The following is a 12,572-nucleotide window of genomic DNA, read 5'->3' as shown; positions in this document are numbered from 1 at the left end:
TGACCCAAGCAACAAAGCGTCACTTCACTGGAAGCCCAGATAGTATCTTCCAACTGTTTTGCACCCCTCTCGCTCTCTTTTGTTGTTGATAACCTCCTTGTTTGCTGTTACCATGGTAGTAAATTCCATAACCAACCCCCCCCAACCTCTATTTAGCCTAATCTAAAATGGTTCTCACTGATTTTAATGTACTGTAGCTCCCAAGTACAGTTTATGTTTAGATAAAACACATTCTAACTATTCAACTTTAGCGACTTGTGTGACTTATTTGGAAGATACAGTATGTGCTGGATTTGAGAATCAATTGTTGAATCTGGCTTTGTGCACAGACCTTCATAGCTCAAACTTCCCTTTGTGTCTGCGTGTGTGTGCATGTGTGCATTTATTCTAGTGTGTTTGTGCGTATGCTGCATATCAGTGTGTACGTGGCTGCATGTACTGTATGTACATGTGTGCGTTTATGCTTGCCCAGATAGTATCTTCCAACTGTTTGCACCCCTCTCACTCTGTTTTGTTGTTGATAACCTCCTTATTTGCCATTTCCATGGCAGTAAATACCTTAACCCCCCCAAAACCACCCCCCTCACCTCTATTTAGCCTAAACTAATCTCAAATAGTGCTCGCTGATTTAAAGTAGTTCCCCCTATTTACTAAAGTACCCCCTAATTTACGGTGCATAGCGCAGGCTAATATACAATAATGCAGTCCAATTCATTTTAGTACAGATTCAGTTACTTCCAACACAGAGCCTCTGAGAAGTAGAATTCTGAGAAAAAGGACTTAAGATGTAGTTTTAAGAGACATTCTTCCACACACATACCCACATACGTATGCATATCCGCATTCACACACACACACACGTCGGAACACACACTTCAAACACACATAGATACCTTTACAAACTCTCTGTCACACACACACACACACACACACACACACAGCCACACACACTAAAGAAAAGTAAACAAGTCTTCGCTCATTTAAGATTCAGAACTCTTTACCCCTCTCTCGCAATGAATGGAGTGTCGCCAGGTTTGGGGATCCATGAAATGAAACAACGGTTCCTTCACGCACACACTCTCCCGCCCATCAGTTTGATTCGGTTTTAAAGTCTGATCATTAAAGAGAGAGGAAACTCTAGTGTAATAACTCTAGATAGAAGACTGTGAGCCAACCCAATCAGCCAATAACCCCGCTAAATGCTAACACTTGATTCATGATCAGTTCGTTCCTATGGAAAGCATAAGCTAACCCGCTTATGCAACTCTTTATGTAACTTGAATGATATTTTAAATGTTATTGATGCAAGTAAATGGCAGATCATAGTTGAAAAGTCAAGCATTATCCCTGATTTTAAGAAGATTTGGGCCGGAATTCACAAAGTCTCTCAGAGTAGGAGTGCTGAACTAGGATCAGGTCCACCCTCTTATTCATTATGACTTAAAAGGCAAAATCAGATCAGTACTCTGAGACGCAGGCTACTCTGAGACGCATCGTGAATACGGTCTCTGATGTATTACTCAAGATATTATGGGGTTGTGTTAAAATGCAGTGTATATAAGGATTGACGCTGAAGCCTTGAACTGCCTAAACCCACAGTGTTAGCAAAGAGTTCAATTTGTCTCCCTTCTCACTCTTTGTGTCATATCGCAACAGAGATCGAAAGAAATACAGTTTAGGTGTAAATAATAACTTGTCGCTAGATATACATTGTAATTATTCAACTTTAGCAACGTGAACGACTTATTGAGTAGGTATGTGCTGGGTTTTCAGAATCAATTATTGAATCAGGCTTCGTACATAGATCTTCATAGCTCAAACTTTGCTTTTATCCATATGGTAGATGGTTTCCCTTTGTGTGTGTGTGTGTGTGCATTATACTAGTGTGTGAGCAGGCTGCATATCAGTGTGTACGTTTGTGCGTTTATACTTGTGTGTCTATGTGTGTGCCCAATTGTGTGTAGCTCCACAACCGTGCTGAAAGTCCTCTCTCTCCTTAATGTATTCCTGGTCTTATAAAAGAGGCTCTGTAGGACAGCAACGGTTTCTTTTGATTTGCTCGAAGCCCCGTGGCTCCACCAGATAAAAGGGAAGTGTTTGTGTGATAACGGGATTGAGTCAACCACTGATAAATATAATGGCCTTGGCTTTTTTTTTTTACTTCGCCTGAACACTGTGTGTGGGTTAACACAAAGCATTCTGCATCGCAAAACCCAATAAGCCTGAGTTGCCATAGCGACATCTTTGTATCACGTGTGAGAGTTTTGATTTGCCAATAACGACACACCAGCGTTATTATGTTTCCGTAACAAATAGAGACGTCAATGTAATGTTTCTGAAGGGTTACCGGAACTGATGTTTGGATGTGTGTTGTTTCAATGGGGGACGGTTATGAGTGTGACACCTATTTCTCTGCTTTTTTCCAGACGTGCCCTCGAACCCGTACTCGGTGCGCTTGTCGGCCGTGTCGCAGCGCATCGCCACGGTGACATTCATGAAACCCGACTCACATGGCGGTGTACCCATTGGCCACTACCTGGTCAACTACAAGGAAGTGGGCTCGCAGGACTGGAGAGACGTCAAGTCTCATGGTGTCCAGAGTGAGTGTGTTTCCCTATTTCCCCTGTTTTGATCTTCATTATCCCTATTCTGATCATTATCGCTGTCGTTATGTCGTCATCATTGTTATTTTCATTCCCATCATCATCTACATCAAAAGGGACATCATTTTCGTCATCTTCATCTTCAACACCATCTTTGTCATCATCAATCACCATCGTCATAAAAATGTACAATCGTCATCATCAATGGTACGGACATTCTAGATGGCCGTCTCCACTATAGCGACACACCTCATATTTTCTCACATTTACACGCCTTACATTTACTCAGACCAAAAAAAGCTGCCATGTTCAGGGACTAGGTAAGGTTAGGTCTTTCACTGCAAGGTCCTGCCCACCTAAGTCAGACTAAGACCCCTCATCATTGTTTTCCGCACATTAGTTCCCGTCCTCACACACACATATTGAACCGGTGAACCAGCCAAACAAGCATGAACAGGAAGCCGTCGCTACTTGCGGCAAGCCTCCACAAGATCAGGAGGTGTCCTACACTCTGGTCATAGAGCCTATGAAAGGGAGGGAGAGAGGGAGGGAGGGAGGGAGGGGTAGAGGGAGGGTGGGGCAGATAACCAGCAGGTCTGAAAAGCAACTGTCTTTCTCTTTCCCTTTCCACTCTGGCTCCATGACTCCAAATTGATTTTGGAGGCACTCAAGGGAGTGTGTGTGTGTGATGTGGTGGGCTTCAAAAAAAGAGCACCTCAGAAGGACGAATTCTCAGACGATAAGCAGGTCTGACAAACTTGAAGGGCTTATCGCTAATATCCCTCATTTTGGAGTCAATTACAATAGTGAGCTGGAACGCGGAGAATGCTGAGCAGCATGGAAGCATTGAGGGATAGAGAGAGAACAAAGTGATATATACAGGCAGTGAGAACAGAAATAAAGACATAGGGAGTTAAAGAGGATAGAATGAAAGAGAAAATGTGAGGAAGATGGAGAGAAAATAATAAAAATTTAGATTTTAGAGAGAAAGGGAGAGATTTGGGAGAGGGAGATATTCGAAAGAGATGTACAGTGAGAAAGAAATCAAGGTTGTGAAGTATATTGTATGAATTCTTAATTTGTGTTAGTTCTTGTGTTCCACCCCCACCTGTTTAACCAACTACCTTGTCTCGAGGTGGCACGTTAACGGAGATAGCCAAATCAACTAATTACCAGTTGCAAATTGACATTTAATATTCGGAGCCTCTTCAGGGCCTTAATAGTAATGATGCACATTTGCACTATAAAACAGCTCTGTGTATAATGAGTTGGCACAATTTGTACATCTGAATGCCAGTGGCGCTCACTAAAGGTCTCGTCAAACCCCTGGTAGAGCCAAAATGTTAGCAAATAGCTCGTTTTGTATTTAGATCCCCCATTATACAATTGCAAAGCAACCATTACCCTTAGCGCACAAGTTGCAAAACAACAACCTTCACCCAAGTTCAGCGAATGCCTAACTCGGCATGAACGTTCTTTTGTGATTTCTACGTGACAAACTATGAAAGCTATGTAAATTACTTTATTGTGGAATTTACATAGAAATCTATGATTTTGGGCTGACTGCTGAGAAAATGTTATTTAAGCTCTACTGATTAATGTATTGCTATTTTAGGAGTGGTTGTATGATCTAATGTGTTTGTTAGAGAACGACTGATATGGATTTTGTAAGGTTTTTTGGGTGTCAAGTAGGCTGATGGCCAATATTTTAGGCCGATATTCAATATCATTAAAGTTGAACATTTTCTAGATGTTATTGACAGATGCTTATCATTTCACTGCACACTGTGAAGTTGTCACATAGTATAACGGTAGTCCTTTGTTCCATGTGTATTCCGGTAGAGTTTCAGAGTTCCAAAGAGGTTACAGTGACATGTTGTCCTACTCCGAATATTAATGCTGAGGCTTTACTATCTACTGATCCCTGGGAATCAACAATGGAGTACTGCTGCTATCATGCTGTTTCCACACAAACAGCACTCCCACATATTGGTTTAGAGCCCTTACAGCGTTACCTTCTGTACTATCTCTCTGGCCATGGATGGAAGGAGGTAGGGAGGAGGTATGCTAGCTAGCTCAGCTGCAGTGGATTACTCACCCAACACAGCTAGGCACACAGATCCCCCTGTGGCACTCCACAATGGTACGTCCCACCCCCTGTATTGACAAGAGAGTGGTCCTGATAGGAACAGGGGATTTGTGGCACTAGCATTAGTTTTACCGTATGCTGAGGTCCCCCCTTTGACGCATAGTGGTGTTAGCGGCTCTGTTAGTGATTAGCTTTAGCGTCGCTGGCGACCCCGCCCCCTCCCATTCACTGATAGTGGTGTTTGTGGCACTGTTAGCGATGCTGTTAGCGCACTAAGCCAGCTTGTTTTCCAGGTGTAACAAAGAGGCGCTGGGGTGGATTAGTGGGATTCAACAGTGACGAGTGGGAGGTGGTAGGCGTCTCTCTCATACACACACCCACAGCGTGAGAGGTTTCACTCTTGCAGCTGTCACTGTCACTCCACTTGTCAAAATATCTGTGTCTGTCTGTATCCCTCTCTGACTTTCTATGTATTTCTATGTATTTCTCTCTTTTTCTATTTGTATCTAACTCTTATACTGTCTGTCTTTTTCCCTTGTCTCTACCTCTGTCTGTCTGACTGTACAGTTGAAGTCGGAAGTTTACATACACCTTAGCCAAATACATTTAAACTCAGTTTTTCACAACTCCTGACACTTAATCTGAGTAAAACTTCCCTGTCTTAGGTCAGTTAGGATCACCACTTTATTTTAAGAATGCGAAATGTTGGAATAATAGTAGAGAGAATTATTTATTTCAGCTTTTATTTCTTTCATCACATTCCAAGTGGGTCAGAAGTTTACATACACTCAATTAGTAGTTGGTAGTATTGCCTTTAAATTGTTTAACTTGGGTCAATAATTTTGTGTAGCCTTCCACAAGCTTCCCACAGTAAGTTGGGTGAACTTTGGCCCATTCCTCCTGACAGAGCTGGTGTAACTGAGTCAGGTTTGTAGGCCTCCTTGCTCGCACACGCTTTTTCAGTTCTGCCCACAAATTTTCTATAGGATTGAGGTCAGGGCTTTGTGATGGCCACCCCAATACCTTTACTCTGTTGACCTTAAGCCATTTTGCCACAATGTTGGAAGTATGCTTAGGCTCATTGTTCATTTGGAAGACCCATTTGCGACCAAGCTTTAACTTCCTGACTGATGTCTTGAGATGTTGCTTCAATATATCCACATAACTTTCCTACCTCATGATGTCATCTATTTTGTGAAGTGCACTAGTCCCTCCTGCAGCAAAGCCCCCCCACAACATGATGCTGCCACCCTCGTGCTTCACTGTTTGGATGGTGTTCTTCAGCTTGCATCCCCCTTTTTCCTCCAAACATAACGATGGTCATTATGGCCAAACAGTTCTATTCTTGTTCCATCAGACCAGAGGACATTTCTCTAAAAAGTACGATCTTTGTCCTCATGTGTAGTTGCAAACCGTTTTCTGGCTTTTTTCTGGCGGTTTTGGAGCAGTGGCTTCTTCCTTGCTGAGCGGCCTTTCAGGTTATGTTGAAATAGAACTTGTTTTACTATGGATATAGATACTTTTGTACCTGTTTCCTCCAGCATCTTCACAAGGTCCTTTGCTGTTGTCTGGGATTGATTTGCACTTTTCGCACCAAAGTACGTTCATATCTAGGAGACAGAATGCGTCTCCTTCCTGAGCAGTATGACGGCTGTGTGGTCCCATGGTGTTTATACTTGCGTACTATTGTTTGTACAGATGAACGTGGTACCTTCAGGCATTCGGAAATTGCTCCCAAGAATGAACCAGACTTGTGGAGGTCTACAATTTTTTTTCTGAGGTCTTGGCTGATTTCTTTTGATTTTCCCATGATGTCAAGCAAAGTAGCACTGAGTTTGAAGGTAGGCCTTGAAATACATCCACAGGTAGACCTCCAATTGACTCAAATGATGTCAATTAACCTATCAGAAACTTCTTAAGCCATGGCATAATCTTCAGGAATTTTTCAAGCTATTTAAAGTCACAGTCAACTTAGTGCATGTAAACTTCTGACCCACTGGAATTGTGATACAGTGAATTATTAAATAATCTGTGTAAACAATTGTAGGAAACATTACTTGTGTCATGCACAAAGTAGATGTCCTAACCGACTTGCCAAAACTATAGTTTGTTAACAAGAAGTTTGTGGAGTGGTTGAAAAACGAGTTTTAATGACTCCAACCTAGGTGTATATAAACTCCGACTTCAACTGTATTTCTGTCTCTCCGTCTGTCTGTCTTTCTCAATCTCTCTCGCTCTACCTCTCTGTCTGTCTGAAAACAAGCTAACAAATGCTCTCCCTGGTTCTCCCCCTACAGCGATAGTACTGCTGACAGGCCTAGAGCCCAACACCACCTACGAAGTGCGAGTGGCTGCAGTCAATGGGAAGGGCCAGGGAGAGTTCAGCCACACGGAGTCCTTCCAGACTCTACCCATACGTGAGCCCAGCCCCCCGGCAGTGCATGGCCAGAGAGGGATGGGGAAGGCCTACCGGCTGGGCCTTGTCAAGCAAGACGACGGGGGCATGCCCATCGTGGAGTACATTGTCAAGTACAAGACAGTGAGTAGCTGGATGTCAGGATTGCCAATAAATACTACCATACACTCTTAGAAAAAAGGTGTTTAGTAGAACCATAAGGTTTTTCAATTTGTCCCCATTGGGGAAACCTTTTTGGTGCTAGGTAGAACCCTTTGCAGAAGGTTCTACCTAGAACCTTTTATGAAGCGTTCACCTGGAACCCTCTATGAAGGGTTCTACCTAGAACCCTCTATGAAGGGTACTTCCTAAAACTGTTTTATCTTTGAAGGGTTCTTCCTAGAATCCTCCATGAACGGTTCAACTAGCTTTATTTGCATATGTTTATGACGATACATTACATGCACTTAGTGTACAAAACATTAAGAACACCTGCTCTTTTCATGACAGACTGACCAGGTGAATCCAGGTGAAAGCAAGAACTCTTTTATCTTCTTAAGCAGGGGAGTCAAACTCAGTCCATGGATTGCCTAGGGTCATTCCGTGGAATGAGTTTGACACGTACTCTAAAGGTTCTACCGAGAACCCTTTTATTTTTGAATGGTTCTTCCTAGATCCCTCTATGAACACTTATACCAAGAACCTTTTTATAATTAGAAGGGTTCTTCTTAGAACCCTCCATGAACTGTTCAGCTAGCTTTCTTTGCATATGTTTTATTATATGCACATTATATGCACTGCTCTTTCCATGACATAGACTGACCAGGTGAATCCAAGTGAAAGCTATGATCCCGTATAATACCACTTGTTAAATCCATTTCAATCAGTGTTGATGAAGACGAGGAGACAGTTTAAAGACATAGTTTTAAGACCAGACAATTGAGACATGGATTGTGTATGTGTGCCATTCAGAGGACGAATGGGCAAGACACAACATTTAAGTGCCTTTGAACAGGGTATGGTTTGCGTCAAAAACTGCAATGCTGCTGGGTTTTTCACGCTCAACAGTTTCCCGTGTGTATCAAGAATGGTCCACCACCAAAAGAACCTCCAGCCACTGTGGAAAGCATTGGAGTCAACATGGGCCGGTATCCCTGTGGAAAGCTTTCGACACCTTGTAGTCCATGCGGACATGGCCAAGAACCACACTATTTACGGGCTGCCAGTGCCCCTGAACAATTTGGTCCACACATTTTCAACCACACGATTACCACCGAGTCAAGATGGCCACTTCTACTCGAAAGCACGCTTGTAAAACACAATCACTGGACCACTTTTTTTTCCTAGTCAAATGATAAAAGATAATGCTGCATACCTCCACTAGCAGTGTCAATCGCATTACTTTGACAGGGTGTGCGCGCACGCGTATGCTCTATTTTTCAATGCCTAAAAATAATAAGTACACTAGCTTTGTTTATGTCTGCTTAGAAGTGTTTGATCCCAGGCTGTGTCACAACCGGCCGTGACCAGGAGTCCCATAGGGCTGCGCACAATTGGCCCAGCGTCATCCGGGTTAGGGGATTGTTTGGCCTGGGGGCCTACTTGGCTCATCGAGCTCTAGCGACTCCTTGTGGTGGGCCGGGCGCCTGCAGGCTCACTTCGGTCGTCAGTTGAGCGGTGTTTCCTCCGACACGTTGGTGCGGGTGGGTGTTAAGAAGCGTGGTTTGGCCGGTCATGTTTTGGAGGACGCATGAATCGACCTTTGCATCTCCCAAGCTTGTTGGGGCGTTGCTTCGATGAGACAAGATCATAATTGGATAGCAATTGGATATCACAAAAATGGGGTAAAAAAACATTACATTTTTATTGCACTGTTTAGTTAAAAAATGTATCTAGTAGGCGCAAATATCAACATAATAGGCTCATCCATATTGCGAAGGCGTTGTGTTGAATCTAGCCATTCGTTCATTTTGGTAGAGTGCGTCCCCTTATTTGGTTATCAGATGTTCTCAAAAACACGTGGCTCTCGAAAGATAATTCTCTACCTCAATAGTGTGAATTTTACTTGAAGCCACAATGAGTATGACATCCTGGCATTTAAAGCATACTAAATTTTCTGTCACATACTATAAAATTTGCATACCCAAAATACCTACTATTTATAATGCTAGTACAGCTATTCGGACACAGCCATTCACTGTGTCTCAGATACTACATACTGATAGGCATGCTTGCAGATACACTATACATACAAATGTACATACTCACCCACAAACACATTCATATTAACCTAGTCTCTCCTTTTCCCTATCTCTCTCACACTCACACGCACATACAGTGGGGGGAAAAAGTATTTGATCCCCTGCTGATTTTGTACGTTTGCCCACTGACAAAGAAAGGATCAGTCTATAATTTTAATGGTAGGTTTATTTGAACTGTGAGAGACAGAATAACAACAAAAATATCCAGAAAAACGCATGTCAAAAATGTTATAAATTGATTTGCATTTTAATGAGGGAAATAAGTATTTGACCCCCTCTCAATCAGAAAGATTTCTGGCTCCCAGGTGTCTTTTATACAGGTAACGAGCTGAGATTAGGAGCACACTCTTAAAGGGAGTGCTCCTAACCGCAGCTTGTTACCTGTAAAAAAGACACCTGTCCACAGAAGCAATCAATCAATCAGATTCCAAACTCTCCACCATGGCCAAGACCAAAGAGCTCTCCAAGGATGTCAGGGACAAGATTGTAGACCTACACAAGGCTGGAATGGGCTACAAGACCATCGCCAAGCAGCTTCGTGAGAAGGTGACAACATTTGGTGTGATTATTCGCAAATGGAAGAAACACAAAAGAACTGTCAATATCCCTCGGCCTGGGGCGCCATGCAAGATCTCACCTCGTGGAGTTACAATGATCATGAGAACGGTGAGGAATCAGCCCAGAACTACACGGGAGGATCTTGTCAATGATCTCAAGGCAGCTGGGACCATAGTCACCAAGAAAACAATTGGTAACACACTACGCCGTGAAGGACTGAAATCCTGCAGTGCCCGCTTGGTCCCCCTGCTCAAGAATATATATACAGGCCCGTCTGAAGTCTGCCAATGAACATCTGAATGACTCAGAGGACAACTGGTGAAAGTGTTGTGGACAGATGAGACCAAAATGGAGCTCTTTGACATCAACTCAACTCGCCGTGTTTGGAGGAGGAGGAATGCTGCCCATGACCCCAAGAACACCATCTCCACCGTCAAACATGGAGGTGGAAACATTATCCTTTGGGGGTGTTTTTCTGCTAAGGGGACAGGACAACTTCACCGCATCAAAGGGACGATGGACAGGGCCATGTACCATCAAATCTTGGGTGAGAACCTCCTTCCCTCAGCCAGGGCATTGAAAATGGGTCGTGGATGGGTATTCCAGCATGACAATGACCCGAAACAGACGGCCAAGGCAACAAAGGAGTGGCTCAAGAAGAAGCACATTAAGGTCCTGGAGTGGCCTAGCCAGTCTCCAGACCTTAATCCCATAGAAGATCTGTGGAGGGAGCTGAAGGTTCGAGTTGCCAAACGTCAGCCTCGAAGCCTTAATGACTTGGAGAAGATCTGCAAAGAGGAGTGGGACAAAATCCCTACTGAGATGTGTGCAAACCTGGTGGCCAACTACAAGAAACATCTGACCTCTGTGATTGCCAACAAGGGTTTTGCCACCACGTACTAAGTCATGTTTTGCAGAGGGGTCAAATACTTATTTCCCTCATTAAAATGCAAATCATTTTATAACATTTTTGACATGCGTTTTTCTAAATTTTTTTGTTGTTATTCTGTCTCTCACTGTTCAAATAAACCTACTATTACAATTATAGACTGATCATTTCTTTGTAAGTGGGCAAACGTACAAAATCAGCAGGGGATCAAATACTTTTCCCCCCACTGTACACAAGTTGATCTATGGGATTTGATGTAACCAATGCTAATATGTCCATGCAGGTGTGTCTCTGTCTCATTGGGAGGCTGACAACTATGTGTAGTTATACTATAGCAGATGAAAGTGTGTGTGTGGAGAGAAGGTCAGGGATTCTCCAGCAGGCCCTTTGAAGGCCAAATGCAGGGGAACGAGGGGAAGAATAGGACAATCCTCCACACCCCAGTAATCCCACCATTCATCCTCCTCTCTCTCACACTGTGACCCTGACTCAGACGAGCACGCACAGGCAGGAGGGCATACACAGATGCACATATATGCACTCTCTTACACAAACACATACACACATACAGTATGCATACAAATGTTCATGCGCGCGCACACACACACCCACACACACCCACACACACACACACACACACACACACACACACACACACATATTTGTATTAACACACACAGTCACCCGTATCTAACTGCTTTCCAATGCTGGGCTGGCCTTAGCTTTATTCCACATTATTTCAACTACCATGACTCTGAAAAATGAAACCATGGCCCATTTCCTAAAGCCTATTCCACACTATTATCTCTCGCTCTTCTATTTTGACATTTTATGGAAGAATCCTAGGACGCTAAATGGTTGAATATGCATTTGGCACGCTGTCAAGGCACAGGCCTCACACTGTGACACTTCACTCTGTTCTCCTATGATGAGATAAGAAGCTGATTTAAGAAAGGTAAAGAAAGTAAAGGAGGAGAGGGAAGGAGAGGAAAGGGAAAAAAAGTAAATAACTGGGTGGGGTACGGAGAGGAAAGAAAAGCGAAAGGAAAGGAAATAAAGGATAAGAAAGACAGGAAGAAAGAAAGGATGAAAGAAAAGAAAGAAGCTAGGTGGCAATGGTGACCTGATTCGTCATTTGTAACACACGAGAAGTGAATTTCTCTGTTGTTGTGGAAATGTAAAATAAACTGTGGAAATGTGTGTAGGTATGTAGCCTATTTAACCCTTTGAGGCAAAGGAGCACAGGGCTGTAATCATTCTACAGTGGGATCATTCTACAGCGGTCCCTGCAGCGTACACTCAAACCAGTGTGATTAGAACACTTCATTATAACATCTAGTTACGATTCACACTCAGCATTTGAGCTGGCCACTGTTTTTTCACAGAAACATTTTGTACAAACAGTCTTTACAACTTTATGTCCCCAATGTGAGCAGTTTATTTTCAGATGCAATGTTCAGACATTCACAGAAATAGGAAAAGCATAACACAATTCTCATCCAAATTAGAAAATGTAGGCTACATTAGTCCTAGCGCTAACTAAGGAAAAGAGTGAGCTAACACAATCGGTCATAATTAGCTAACTTTCGGCTGACAGAAACCATAATATAAATGAGCTAATAGCAATTACTATTTACAATTTACATGACAAGTGAGCTCACCCCAATTGCTATGGCGGTCATGAAATTCGGCCACTGGATAATTGTCATGCAAATGACTGCCGGTCTCACGGTAGACCGTCATTGTAAATAACAATTTGCTCTTAACTGTCTTCCCT

The 12,572-nt window shown here is 43.0% G+C and overlaps 1 protein-coding gene across 3 annotated transcripts in view; it reads left to right on the top strand.

Moving 5' to 3' along the window:
- Nucleotides 1–12,572, top strand: part of ncam2 (neural cell adhesion molecule 2) — a 407,658-nt gene that overhangs the window by 342,244 nt on the left and 52,842 nt on the right. For all 3 annotated transcript variants that reach the window (XM_029740523.1, XM_029740521.1, XM_029740522.1), the window contains 2 exons: nt 2,427–2,600; nt 6,990–7,231. In XM_029740523.1, coding sequence (XP_029596383.1) covers nt 2,427–2,600; nt 6,990–7,231 — 416 coding nt within the window. The remainder of the gene's footprint in view (nt 1–2,426; nt 2,601–6,989; nt 7,232–12,572) is intronic.

The sequence above is a fragment of the Salmo trutta genome, chromosome 39 (genome assembly GCF_901001165.1).
Source record: "Salmo trutta chromosome 39, fSalTru1.1, whole genome shotgun sequence".
NCBI classification, from domain to species: Eukaryota; Metazoa; Chordata; class Actinopteri; order Salmoniformes; family Salmonidae; genus Salmo; species Salmo trutta.
This window is presented reverse-complemented; position numbering and strand designations above follow the sequence as displayed.